At 44.9% G+C, this 14,461-nt stretch overlaps 1 protein-coding gene across 1 annotated transcript; it reads left to right on the top strand.

Moving 5' to 3' along the window:
- The first annotated feature begins 6,112 nt into the window (after window positions 1-6,112).
- On the top strand, window positions 6,113-10,238 carry LOC104513745 (lymphocyte antigen 6E-like). Its single transcript, XM_010157202.1, has 3 exons — window positions 6,113-6,164; window positions 9,431-9,550; window positions 10,027-10,238. Exons 1-3 carry the CDS (start codon window positions 6,113-6,115, stop codon window positions 10,236-10,238), a joined length of 384 nt encoding a protein of 127 aa, XP_010155504.1.
- The last annotated feature ends 4,223 nt before the right edge of the window (window positions 10,239-14,461 follow it).

Below are 14,461 nucleotides of genomic sequence, written 5' to 3'. Positions count from 1 at the left end.
TGGAATTGGAAAGGGGAGGTACTCTGGAAGGGGCAATATCAAGACACGGTGACAATGACATCTTGCAGTCTGGCATTGTACAAATGTGTTAGATCTCAAAATTCCTGTTTTAGGTTGCAGTCATCTGGTCCTGAAAACATCAGAGGAGTCTTAAGGACTGGAGGTGGCCTCTATAGGTCATATATACACAAATGATGATGCAGTGTGCCAAAGCCCAAGTACTAAGTACAGAACAATGCATTCCCTACTGGATATTGCACTGTCAGTCTATCATCGAAGTTTATAAAAACCACACAAGATAAAAACCCTGACTTATCTCCCTGTTTTCTCTCCCTTTTCAGACAGCGACCGTAACCAACGTATTAACAAGAAATGTTCTGCATTTTGTCCCACAATTGACCTGAACATCGGCATAGCCGGCATTGCTACCAGCTGCTGCACGACTTCCTTTTGCAACATCAGTGGCGCCAGCAGTGTGAAAACCAGCTACACGGTGATAGCTCTGGGTGCCTTGGCCAGTCTTGCCTGCATCCTCCATCTGGGTTTTTAAAGGAGGTGTGAAAGAAAGGAGCTGCTTAGCCTTGCATTGTAAGGGATCAAACTCTTACCTGTACCTCGTGAATGCTGCCCTGTTTCTCCCACCTGGAAGGTCACATGCAGTGAGAAAATATTTTTGCTCTCTCTGTGCTCTGATGACAACGCAGAAGAGAACCGTCCTACCTCAAAATGGTGTTTGGAAGAGAAAGGCATGATGTAGAGCCTTGCACATGCGGAAGGGGACCGTATAGTCACCATCTCTCCTACTGGCCTTTATAACTCCATGCATTTTTTCCCCTTCATTTTGTCCCTGCCATTCTCTTGTGACATTTTTCCCTTGATACCATTTTCTGCCCCGTATCATTTTGCTCTGGGGAAGCTTTTAATATTATAGTTGTTAAACTGAAGCTGGACACAATAAAATGTTATTTTATTCTATTGTGTGACTGTGTGGTATGGTACATCGGGCGTAGCAGCGGGATGCATCCATGTCAGCAGCAACAAAATCAGCGGCATCAGTCTGCAAGTCAAATTGAAATAACGCTGAAATATATTGCTAATGCTTTGCATTCACTTCAGGAAGCCTCTTCCCAGATTCTCTGTTTCTTTCTGCATTGGCAGACGTGTCATTTTGTGACTCCGTTTCAGAGTAAACTGTATTCTGTTTAGCTTGCTTTCAATTTCTGCTCTGGGTCAGCTGACTGAAAGGAAATGGGCGTTGAGCTCTCCAGCAAGCAAACAGAGGGGACAAGGTGGGACCCAGCGTGAAGGGATCTTGAACAGTAAGTTTTCCTTAAACTGATTTAAGAACTTCCAGTGGAAATTGTTTTATAAGCATTATGGGTTATTTTGAAAGTGGGGAAAATTATCTTGCATGGTGCTTAAAGGAAAACCATCAGAAAAGACAGATGGTTTCTACTCTGTGTCTGCTGGAGTCTGGAAATCTCAGCTTTATCTGTAACAAAACATTAACTTTGACAATAAATCTACGTTTGCTAGTCAAGTTTCCTGTTTGGATTAAAATTGAAGGAACTCTGTCCCCTGCACTGACCTTCGTTGTGGATAATCTTAGCTAGGAATGGGAGTTTTGCTCACTCAAACCCTTCCAAAGTGAGTCACAGGAGGTTGAAATGCTTTCTCCTGAGCTGAAGAAGCTCTCCATCGGAATTACCCCAATGAAGATCTCCCAGGATAATAAGTTGGGTGCAGCTCACCCAGCTGGTTTTCCCTCTGTAGGCTCGTTGCACAGGGAGAGCAGTTACACACTTTGCTCACTCTGCTGGGTATTTGCCGGGAGCAGAGGAACAACAACACACAGAAATAGCCGGATCTTTATAACAGGTTGGCCAAGCATGCTCCATATTTATCTATGAGTCTCTTGGTTGTCCTCATGGTTTCTCTTGTGTTGCCAACGCCCAGCTGAGCTGGCTCCAGACTTCTGTCCATACTACTCCCTTCACCTTTCTTCCCCTCTTGCCAGATTTAGAAATATTCAGGTGGCACACACAACTGAACATCTTGAACAAGGCAGGAACTGTTCTGTGCCCTTGGATGTCTATACTCTGCCTCGCACCCAGATGATAATGTGGTAACAACTGAACTATTTGAAGCAGCCTCCAGCCTTTGCTATCCATGGGTTTAGGATTTCTTAAGGACAATGATGGTTGGCAAAAGGCCAAGGCCAAGTTGGGGCTAGCACTGACCTAGGTCTTGTCCTGTTAAGCTTGTGAATACAGACCTGCCCTTGGCATCCAGTTTTAAAATGAAATTGTGTCTTGTGATACCTGAATTGGGCAGGTGCCTCTGTTTTGGGCTGGGAGGGAACCGGGCACGTGGGCCAAGGGGGTGAAGGCACTTGGTAAAGCCTGCTTCTGCTGTGGAGGGTTTCATGGTCTGTTTATAGCTGTTGCATGGAGAAATTATGAAAAGCACTGGAAAGCCAGGATTCCCATCCCTAAGGGACCAGCTCCATCCACAGGCCTCAGCCTGCTTCTCTCTTGCCTGGTTTCTATCTGACACTAAACGTTTTGCACTCTCTCCTGCCCAACAACACAACTCATGCATGTGGGCCAAAGATTGACCCACATCTCAAGGTACATAAAAGGGTCCTTATCTGGAAGTGGGACCAGAAATTTTCCTGAGGTATGGGAGGTCCTAAACCCATGAAAGCTCCCTTAGTGAGACCCCCTTGCCAATGTGTACTGTTTAAGAGGTGATTCCTCTCTGCCAGCGTCCCTGAGAAATCCTGATATGACATCTCCCATGAAAATGCTGCTGCCTAATTCCACAACCGTCCGCGAAGGGTTTCTTATTTGTTGGCTCCCATGATTGCATACTCCTGGGATGAGAGTGTTGAGCTGCCCTGCAGAGACATCTGGGATGCCTGGAGGGCTCTCAGGAAGAAGATGAATGTCTCACTCAAATAGTTGGGATTGCTCTTGGGAGGTAGCTGGCTCTCTCTGCATGGATTATCTAAGAGTTCATTTTTCAGTGCTCTGAGTCACTGCGTCCAGACCTGAATCAGCTAAGGGGGCCTTGCCCTGCCCAAATTAGGCACCTGGAAGAAGTGGTTTAACTTTTGCCCTTCTTTTCCCTCACTCCGGGCTCCATCACCACTGATTCTGAAGGACCTTTTGCTGCCTTCTGCCCTTCTCAAGTGATTTGGCTTTCTTTTCCCTCACACCATGAAATGTCTTCCCTTTCTCTCTGCTTTTTTTCCCTAGATCCAATTAACACCAAGTGAATCAATGACAAAACAAAAGACAAGATGGATGCAAAAGATCAAATCAATGCTTCACTGTGTCTAAAAATCTTCTGGAAGCCATGGAAAGTGACACAAGCATCCCTTTTTTCAAAATTAACTGCTGCTCTCTTGTCATATAACCAACCCATGGCTCCATTTCGAGGTCTATTTTCACTTCCTGAATGAATCATAAAATCACAGAATGGTTTGGGTTGGAAGGGACCTTAAAGATCATCTAGTTCCAATCCCCCTGCCATGGGCAGGGACACCTTCCACTAGACCAGGTTGCTCAAAGCCTCATCCAGCCTGGCCTTGAAGACGTCCGGGGATGGGCCATCCACAGCTTCTCTGGGCAACCTGTCCCAGTGCTTCACCACCCTCTCTGTGAAGAATTTCTTCCTGATATCCAATCTAAACCTCCTCACTTTCCATTTAAACCTGTTAACCCTCGTCCTGTTGCTACAGGCCCTTGTAAAATGTCCCCCCCCCAGGTTCCTTGTAGCCCCCTCAGGTACTGGAAGGCTGCAATAAGGTCTCCCCGGAGCCTTCTCTTCTCCAGGCTGAACAAGCCCAACTCTCTCAGCCTTTCATCACAGGAGAGGTGCTCCAGCCCTCTGAGCATCTTTGTGACCTCCTCTGGACTCGCTCCAACCGGTCTATATCCTTGTGATGTTGTGGGTTCCACAGCTGGACACAGCACTCCAGGTGGGGAGTGGAATGGGTGGCAATGAGATTACTCTACAGAGGTGACTCAGCTTCCTTGCATGTTTTGCAGTTTTCCTCAATCGTACTTCACACTTAGAGTTGCTGGCTGGCCTGATCCAGGCCCTCTTCCAGTCTGGGCAGCAGGACCCCCCCTTCACATGTTGCCTGACAAAGTGTTGCCTCTGACTGCACTGAGTAATCTGTCCTCTTGAGAAAGAAGGAATTCATGTGACCCAGTCACAGTGCTGTAAAATTACTGCTCTCCAGCTGCTGGGAAGAGGGCATGCTCCGGCACTGCAGTACATCTAGGTACTAACGAAGATGTTAATGCCCTGGAGATGGCTCCCACATAACTATTTGACATAGAAGAGCTTGTTTCCTACTCAAATTTCTCCCCTCAACACACGCTTGTTGGCAGTGCTGGGGATGTCTTAGTCTCACTGTGCTCTTTCAAAGGTGTCTTGAGAAGGCCTGATGAAAGGACTAAACCAACATCCTATTGCATGAAGGTTCACGTAGAAACAAATGGTGTTGGCAAACTCAGCATGAGGGGGGATATGGCAATAATTACAGCACTCTTCCATTCACGGAGGAAGTGAAAAGGAATATACATAACAGAAGTCTATGATATAATCAATAGGACCAAAAAAAAAAGGAAAAAACGTTGCTTTCTTTTCCTCTCATTGCAAAATACCAGCAAGATGACACGCCCATTAATTATGAAGAACAACCTGTTTATAACACACTAGGGCAGTAAACCAAATTGCCTTCTGCAAAGCAGGAGTCTTGGTTTGATCATCACCATCAGGTCCCCTGGTGACCTCACAAATCTCCAAAAACAAGAGCAGAGATGTCTGTTATGTCATCGGGATTGAATAACTCTGGAATTCACCTCCTGAAGATGTCATTATAGGGGCTGCCTAAGACAGCTTGAAAAGTACCAGAAAGTCACATGGATAAGGAATTCATCCAGTGTTGGAATGATTCATAATGGGAACAGACAAAAACATCCTACTGATAGTTACTTCTAGGGAACTGCCTGTTAAGTTATTCCATAATTGCTGGCAAAAAGGGAGGTTGGCAATTTTTTCTTCTGCACGTTCTGCTACTTGCTGTCCAGGGCTGACCTCACATTGGAAAAAGAACCATTGAGATGGTAGCCCAAGCTCTTACAAGATGCTTCTTGTATTAGGGTCTATTACCTAGAATGCCAAACACAGATTTTAAGAAATTCAGAGGAGAGCAACACAGAGGAATGAAAGAAAAGGGATCGATTTTAGAGGAGAGATTGAAAAAGAGACAGTTTGAGTGATGGCTTTTTCAAAGTAGAGCAGCAATTCCATGACAAGTTGTGGTATCGTAAACGAAGGTCTGATTTTCAGAAACTGGTGTGGAGAAAAGCAGACCTTTCAAAGAATCCCTGAAATAGAAACAAAACTTCATGAAATAATAAAAAAAAAATATATAGGGTATTTAAGAGTTACAACCAAGAGAGAAGCAAGCAAAGGGATTAACTACAGGCAATGGAGAATTGATAAAGAAATTAAGACTGACATGAAAATTTGAGGAAAATCTTCTGTTTAACTAACCATTAGCTAACTGCATTTGGTGTAGAATACACTTATTTTATTGGAAATAAACCAACACAGGCCAATTGAGAGTCTGGTTTTCTGGTATTGTGGAATAATTTTTAAAAAGTGAACAGTACAAACCCTTGTATATCATGTGCTGACTATTCGAAGGGATTAGAAAAATGCACTGCTAGTACTGTCTCCCTGTGCCTCCAGGCTCTGCTATTGCATCAGTGCAGCTGCTGCTTCTGCTGGGAGGAGAGACAGAAGGAAGGAAAGGCAGAAACTCAGAGGAGATGAGGGCACATGCCCATTTCCCATCACTCATAATGACCGGAAGAGGATGAAATGTACCGCTAAAAGGACTTTTCCCCAAGGTGCCAGCCTGTTCCATGGGCTCCAGCATGGAGAACTCCCACATGAACATTACACACCCTTGGGTTGATTTCATGTCCACCCGTGAGCCACCTGGAACCTGTAAAACTGCTGCCGTTCAAAAGGTATATAACCTGCCCTCCAAACGTCTTCCCAGCCCAGCTGAGAGGATCTGCTGGAGATGAAGACTACTCTTGTCACCTTGGTGGCTGCTGTCCTGTGTGTGGAGCAAGGTGAGCACCTAATGCTGCTTCTAGTTAAGGCTTATAGAGAAGGTGGTATAAACTTTTCATGTAGCAAAAATTTAGAGGGCTGTCACCAACTCTGCAGTATTGTAATGTTGCAGCCATACTATTGCCAGCTTCCTTTTGCACCTTGATTAATGATTTGCTGCAGAAATAACATCCTGATAAACTGATTCCTCTTTGCAGCAGGCAGTACTGACTGATAGAGCTCTAATTGTACGGCGCTGGGTGCAGCTTATATCCATACAGTGGTCTATGGGTTCTTCCCAAATGATGCAATTTGGAAGTGCCAGAAAGCGTAATAAAATGTATTTTTTAATCCAGATCAGTTGTTGAGTATTTTACAATGTTTTCTGTACTGCTGCTTCCTCCACTGTAGTGAGCCACATGGTTTGCCATGCATCTTGATCCCTAGGAAAAGCACCGGTGAGAATTTTTATACATTAAATTAGAGGCAGAGGTGAAAGAGCTTTTCTGTGCATATGTCGTGTTAAAGGCATCCTTCTCCCAAAGGGAAATCTGAGGCACTCTGAATGTGTGTCCTTCTTCTGGGACTGGTACGCGTGCATTTCTACATCTCTACTCGCACATAGGAGTAATGACCAGATTGCCAGTATTTCCCCCACGCCTGATGGTTTCCCAGAAACCATGATACATATCTAGCAGGGGTTGAGAAAGAGGCATCTAATTAGTTCTTGCTCTCTGATGTATCAACCCCCTACTCCTACATTCTTTGGACAGATGGTCCTGCAGCACGCCTGGAAAATCAGAAACTTTGGCCAGTTTTCAGGTGGAGAAAGAAAGGATTTTATTCCCATAATTCCCAAATAAAGTGACACAACATGGGCAGAAGAGAATAATTATCGAAGGCAACACCCTCAGTGTTACTCATGGTGACGTGGAAAGCTAATAGAGGTGCAAGACTCTGGCAGCACACATTCATGGTGGGGTACCTTGCAAATGGAGACCAGGACAGCACCTTTCTGTAGCTCAGTCTAGATTGGAGAAGGCTAGTAATTCTAATGTTAAGGCTTTCATATTCACGAGTAATTGATCACATCTTTCTGGCCTAATACAGGCACAAAGGAAATCTTACAGACAACCATCTGTAAAACAGTTTATTTCTTCTTCGCAGCTTCTTTTTGCCTGCATGAAGAAGGTCACTGTGTCTTTCCTCAGTGTTCTCTAATTTTTAATAAACAAACCAAATACTTCCGACCTTTTCTACGAGGTCATACCTTCAAATCTCTGACCATTTCTCCTCCCCCCGCTCTGCTCTCTCTCCAAATGTTTTGCATATTTTGTGAAGTGCCACACACAGATTTGGTCATCGGAGTTCCAGCTGAAGCCTTGCCAGAGTGGAAAGGCCACTTTGCATATCTTGCACATGACATTGGTGCCTGTGTTCACTTTGGTTTCATCGTTGTAATGTGACTCGGTTGACTCCTGCTGTTTACACTGCAGTCCTTAATTGTAACACAGCCAGTTGTTCCTCATCCTGCATTTAAGTGGCTAATTTTTATCTTTGTGTAATATATTTCTCTTTGTTCAACTGCATCCATTCTGTTTTTCATTCTTTTATTAAATCCATCTGTCACAATCACTTAGAACTCTACTTACAGTATGTTTTCAGCTATTTTGTCTTTGGCATCATCTGAAAATGTGATGTGCATCCTCTGTCCCATCCCTACTGTCACTAGTGATGATACCATACATAGACCTGAGCCCACAGCACAGCTCTGGAGAACCTTATGAGTTGCATTGCTCCAATTGGCCAATTACCATTGCAAACTACTCTGTGAGTGTGTTTCCATGTCTGGCTTTGCACCCATTCTGTTTCATTTTCACTAGCTCGTGTTTCCTGGGCTTGCTCTTAGCAATGTCATTCAAGATTGCGCCAAAAATGTTGGTAAAACCTTATTGCATCTCCTCTACCCTGGTCAACTTTATTCAGTCATGAATGAAGCAAAAAAGTTACACAGTATGATGGCCCTCTCAGCATCAACATATGATAACTTTTGCGTCCCTTCCCGCCCCTTCTTCTTTTTTTTTTTCTTCTTCTTCATCAGGAACTTCTCATTTAATGGTGTCTCTGACCTACATTGCCCTTCCACTTTCTTACTGCCAACTTCTTATCGGGCAAAACAGCACTCACAGGAATGTGTCCTTTAGTTGCTTTCTGCTCTTTCCATACTGACAGACTGTCCCCCAACTTACCAGGAACTTAGCAAGCAGTCTGTGCTGTGTTTGCTTCCCTTTCTAAAAATGTCTGTGTGTTTCAAAGTAACTCATCTCCTCTCCTACACACAAAACCACATATTTTGCTCTGGCTGATTTTGCAAACTCAGAACTCAGTCACCACCATAAAACCTATAAATCAATTAATCTGCCTAGCTGGAGCATGTTCTGCAGACACTTTGATGTGGTTTCTCATCCAGAGTGTGGTTTTGCTCTTCTTCCATTTTATCATTACTTTGCAGTGTTCTGTTCTACCACCTTTTGGATTTGAGGATAAGTGTGTACATTCTCGACAGAAAACCAGCTCATTGCTGCCTGCCTCTCCTGCCAGTCATCTTCTATAACTGTATTGCAGACATATGAATTAACCCACCGAATCTGCGTTAATCAATTAATCCATATGTTTGGTTAAGACTTCCCATTTATTCTCTATTTTACGGCAGTACGCAGAAGTTCAACAGAGCATCTGACTACTCTCACCAGACTTCCCAGGACTGAGGTTAGGCCAGTTCAGTTAGTGGCCTTCAGCCACAAGAAAGGATATGTAACCCTAGTCTCCGAGCCGGAAGAAACAGAAGTAGGACACTGGGCATTGTCAACCTCCTCGAAATGCTCCAGGCATCCTCGAGTCCTCCCTTGCAAGCTCTGTCTAGGCTTGCACAGGAGAAACGACTGAGTGAGCAGTAACTGGCAATTCACGTGGCAGAGCTCTCAGGACAGAGAAGCTATTGCTCAGCAATAATCTCCATCATAAAAGACCCCAAATCCTTGAATTCCACTCACATCTACTGCTGCCAGAGATTGCAAACAGATCGATAATGCTTCACAGTCTGAGATGTATGAGACAGAGAGGGATTTAACATTGCTGCCACGGGTCAAGGGATAAAGAAAGTCGCTGGTCATTCTCGCACAAGCATTCATCAGGCTGTAACTAGGAAAATGAAGATTTCAGAATTGTAGGTATTGTGGTTCCTAAACCATGTAATGTGCTTTTTCTCTTCTTTTTTTCCCCTTAGTTTACCCACTTATATGCTACGTGTGCCAAGAACAGGAGTCCAACAAGAACTGTTTGACCATTTCCATGTGCACAAAGGAAGACAAACACTGCGTGACTGTCCGTAACAACGTGGGAACAAGTACGTTTCTGAACAACACCTTGTTTGTGCTGTAGAAGAGCAGCCCCAGGAATGGGCTTTCATCGCAGTCATGGCCATTATGGAAACAATAGCCCCGATCACCGTTAGGAAACACCGAGCTATTGCAGTCACTGCAGTGCCGAGTGTCGACATGTACTTGGTATTATTACCAGGAGTTGGAGGAAGGCTGAAGATACATATAGCAGCACCAGAGAGTAAACTCCAGCCTGGGGCTGCGTGCACTGCACCCCCCAGCTTTGCTCTGACTGTGCCAGTTAGCTCTTGCTCTGGCAATACTCACTCCCAGGGTGGACATGGATGGACTGTTGCTAGTCCTGAGCAGAGGACATGTACGCCTTGGGGTCTAGTCCCCATCCACCTTTTATTCACCAATGCAGATTTAGACAGGGAAGCATTTTAACAATAATTCTTACATTCTACTTTTTCTTTTTTTTTCCCCCTCTCTTCTGCATTAGAGCCCAACAAACCTAAATATGTCATCTCTAAGATGTGTTCTCCAACGTGTCCAGCAACAAGTCAGCAACAAAACCAAACTTATCAGAGGGTTTCTTGCTGTGAGAAACCATTATGCAATGTGAGTGGAGTCAGCAGCAAGCAAAGCAGCTATGAAGTGATGTCCCTGAGTGTCTTAGCCAGTATCACTTACATCTTTGCCTGTGGACTGTGATGAGTTAGGAAAAACTCGTCACGACGGCACTGTTGTCTGAAATAAAAGTGTGTTGCTCTGGGATAATTACTGCTCTCAAAGAGCCGTGCTTTGTGGCTGAGCTTCCCCTGGGATTTTTGAGAGAGTCTAAATAAGTTAGGTGCTGAACTCCCATTGATTTCCTAAGCCTACTTGAATCCCAAGTGTCCCCAGACATTCACGTCACCTAAGAAAACAGATAAAACTAGCCCTTTTGACACATTCGGGCTTCCAATTGTTACAGCTCTAAAGAGATACTTGAAGACATATTTTTGTCTCTGAGTTTCAAAGCACTGCGAGGAATAACAACCCACCCTGCCTGAAATACAGGTAATAGCTCAATAGTTATGCCAGCACAGAGGGGATTTTCAGTATCTTCTGCTCACAGCAAGTTGGTTATCACACATCAGTCAAGCACTTAAGTAGGGGTAAAGCTTACTTCTCGCATTATTTTGGACATTCCTCCAGCTTCAGCGAAGAACAATTTCTGGCTATTCTGGCTCTTGGCTCTTATGGGGGTATCACATTTTGAAATGAGCATCCTTTATCACCCAGCTTCGATGTGTTGCGTGAGGGTGGGGAAAAGGCAGGGAGGAGCAAGCGTGGCTGAGAGAAGAAAGGCAGCGGCAGGACACCAGTGGTGAGATGGGAGGGAGAAGTGAGGGGGGGAAACATGGTGAGCACTGTGCTGGGAGTTGCCTGCACACTGCCTCCTCATGGACCTGGTCCAGCTGGAAAAGAAGATGTCCCCGTATCGAATTCCTTCTTTCTTTGCAGGGCCAAACCAACCTGACAGTCGTTGCCAACTCCAGTCATTTAGAGATTGTGAGATGGTTTCTAGAAAAAACTCCAGTCTTTTAGAGATCGTGAGATGGTTTCTAGAAAAACATATTCCTGGCTTAGAAATGATTGATTGTGCTGGGCTTTGTTTGGTTTTGCACTTCAGGCTCTCTGCTCCGTCCTCTCCCCTGGAGAACGGCAGCTGAGGGGAAACAGAAAAGCTCTGTAGGAGGGTTGGGGGTGTCTACAGAGAAGAAGAAGGGCAGGCGGCCAGAGACTAACACAAACAACCTAAAGGTTCTCGGTCACAACCCCCACTGCAAGCTCACTTTTCTGGAAAACAAAAGGAAAATAAAAAAAAGAGTTGGCAGCAACACTAGCCCAGCTGTGCTCTGGAGAAAACCAGAGCTCATCCAAACAATTCAAAGGGGCCTTTTCTCTGGGTTTTTTTTTTTTTTTTTGGATGAGTGGTTGTATTTGATGGCTAAATGAGATCTTTGGTTTGTCTGAAGCATTGCCTTGGAAGTCTGCTGTGTTTTGGTTGCACATCTATAAGGATGCATGTTTTGTGAGATGTTTCACACCGCCTGCATTACAAAGCAAAACTGGTTTCCCAAGTGGATCAGCCAAAGATGCCTCATCAACCTCACGCTTTATGCTGTGAGCTCTGAAGCTTGCTATCTGGTTTTAAACGTTTTAATGGACAGGAGGGAAACAAGGAAAATGAAGGAAGTGACACTACAGTGCTGGGCAGGGCCAAGAAGACATTGATGTCCGTTGATCTGAGCGTACTGGTGAGCCATGCCCAGGGATGACAGATGTCAAAAGGGCCAAATGTGAACCTGCCAGCTGAACATACTGTTCATTTTCTCTTACCAAAGACAACCACAAAAGGGAAGGAAAAGTGTGATGGGAAAAGGGAAGAGGTAGGTTTTTTACACCTAAAGAAAGGAAGACATGTCCAGCTGCTAAGGGCAGGGGCTGGCAGCACTGGTAGAATCTGTGGTGGCCATGCTGCACCCCAATTCCACATGCTCCACAAATACCCTGCACAGATGGAAGACACTTCTTCCCTGCAATACATGGGGTGTTTTCAAAAAACTCCGGGAAAGTTGGGCTTTGGGCCAAAGCCGTTAGTGTCTTTACCACCAAGCAAGTTGGCACAGGAAAGGGGAAGCAGAAGGAGCAATTTATATCTCAAGAAGTTTCACTGTACGTAAGAAGGCAAAGACCTGGTGGGTAAGGCCAGCTGGCAGGGAGGGAATGAGTCGAGGGTCGAGACAAGTTCACTGAGGCTGCTGGTGTGCTAGGGACCAGGATGGGCAGAGCAAAGGAAGGAGAGGAAACCTCATCCAGATCTTTTTTTAGAGCTGCTGGTGGGAGTTGCTGCAGGGTTTGGAAGGAGAGGTGTTTTGCTCAGAGCCCAGCTAAGCCCAACAACCACTGCAGAGGACTCCCTTTTGTGGCCTTCCAGTTCTTCACTGGGATCCCTGGCAACAGGACATTCTTTAAAAAAGCTGATTGTTTCTGCTTACAGGGATTTTCTCCTGTCGACAGATATCTGCATGCAACGTGCCCCCTTGGCAGGCACTCAGCACATTCCTAGCTCTTCCCCTCCTCTTCACCACGACAATGTTGCCTCCAACAAGATAAAACAGACAGAAGGGTTCCTAGGTCTCCTTGTCTACAAATTTAGAGGTACCCTTTCCTTTCTTAAAGTTTCTGGGTGCCAGAGCACCTGACCACACCAGGATTATGCTAATTGATCCCTTGCAGGTCAATTGCCTTAAGGTTTTCACTGTGTTTAAAAGGATTTAGTCCTTACATTGCCAGTCATGCCAGGACTCACCTGGTTCCTGGACTGAAAGCCCACTGTCACGAATGAGAAGCCGAAAGTCTCTAGAAAGTGAGTATGTGGGTAGGATTTATGAATGGCCTTTGTCAGAGCCAATGCTCTGAGTGGGAAAACACTGAAACTCTTTCAAAGGAATAAAAAAAGAAGAGGAACACTTAAAAACTGTCCTTGGTTGGGGTTAAGAAATGGGGTACCTGTTGGTATGTGTGACAAAATCATGGTTCCCTTTCCACACTGGTACCTGCCTTCCCCGGACTGGGGGAAGGTGAAGGTAGAATTTAAAGCTCCTGTGGCCCAGCAGTTTGGTCACAGACAGCCATGTCTCCTCTTCCTCCAAGGGAAGAAGCAGTCACATTTGCCTTTTCAAATGAAGCCGCAGTGTGAGGTTTTGTCAATGGTGCTCTCCAGGCCTAGCTCTGCTTGCTGGGAGAAGACATCCAGGTGATGCATGGATTTGCATCCTACCACTTCAGTGCAGGATTTGTTTTGCAATCTTACAACAACTTTGAGATGCACACCTAGGGTCGGGAGATGTGTATTTTCTTCCAGCCTGCAGTACGTGCAGAGTGCAAGGGAAGACAGATCTGGGGACACTAACCACATCCAACACAAGAGTAGCAGAAGCCACTTTGCTGCTGCAGATGCTCATGAGATTAACACGGATTAACCAACACATCAAAAGCAAGAACATTAAAATTAAGCTGGCCACAGGTCTAAGCAAATAAAAGGTGGTGTTTTCAGTATGAATATGCACATCAGGGAGGGATATCAGCCAAACTAAGTGGTGTCCAGGCACAGAAGCATTGGGAAAACAAATCTCTGGCAGCCATTGCAGCTATCAAACCCAACCCATTTTACCTGCTCTGCTCCTGTTTCTTCGCAATAGGGAACTCCGGGTTTTTCAGAAGAGTGGATACCACCAAATTCAGCATCCATCATTATAAAGGGGATGGGGGAAGACTTTGGGGACATACAGAGCAGTTAACCTAGACCCCAGTCTTGGAAAAAACTCTGAAATAAATCATCAAATAATTTGTAATGATGTAGGGTCTGTCAAGGAGACAGGGAAGAACAGCAAGAGCTTTATGACAGATGGGTGTTATTCCCACCTATGACATGATGGCAAAATCTATAGCTAGCGTAAAAGTGGTACCTGTCACATAGCTTAGTTTTAATAACGCTTTTGGCACCATATCACATGACAGTCTCGTAAGTTAAGTAAGAAAACACAGTCTAGCTAAAATCACGAGCAAGTAACTGTAAATGGTTTGCTGTCAAACTGGAATGATCTATTAAACAGTGTCCTCTGTGGCTTGCTTTGGCTCTGGTATGATGCAAAATTTTAATTACTCGTTTGAATGACGGATTAGAGAATAAATTCATTGAGCTTGCAGGTGATAAACTAGGATAATCTGCAAATAGGATAATTCATAGAATGACAGGATGGGTTTGTTTGGAAGGGACCTTAAAGATCATCTAGTTCCAAGCCCCTTGCCATGGGCAGGGACACCTTCCACTAGACTACGTTGCTCAAAGACTCATCCAGCCTGGCCTTGAAGACAAGGCCATA

The sequence above is a fragment of the Eurypyga helias genome, unplaced genomic scaffold (assembly GCF_000690775.1).
Source record: "Eurypyga helias isolate BGI_N326 unplaced genomic scaffold, ASM69077v1 scaffold11070, whole genome shotgun sequence".
In the NCBI taxonomy this organism is placed as follows: domain Eukaryota; kingdom Metazoa; phylum Chordata; class Aves; order Eurypygiformes; family Eurypygidae; genus Eurypyga; species Eurypyga helias.
The sequence above is the reverse complement of the archived record's forward strand: the minus strand, read 5'-3'. Positions and strand labels throughout refer to the sequence as shown.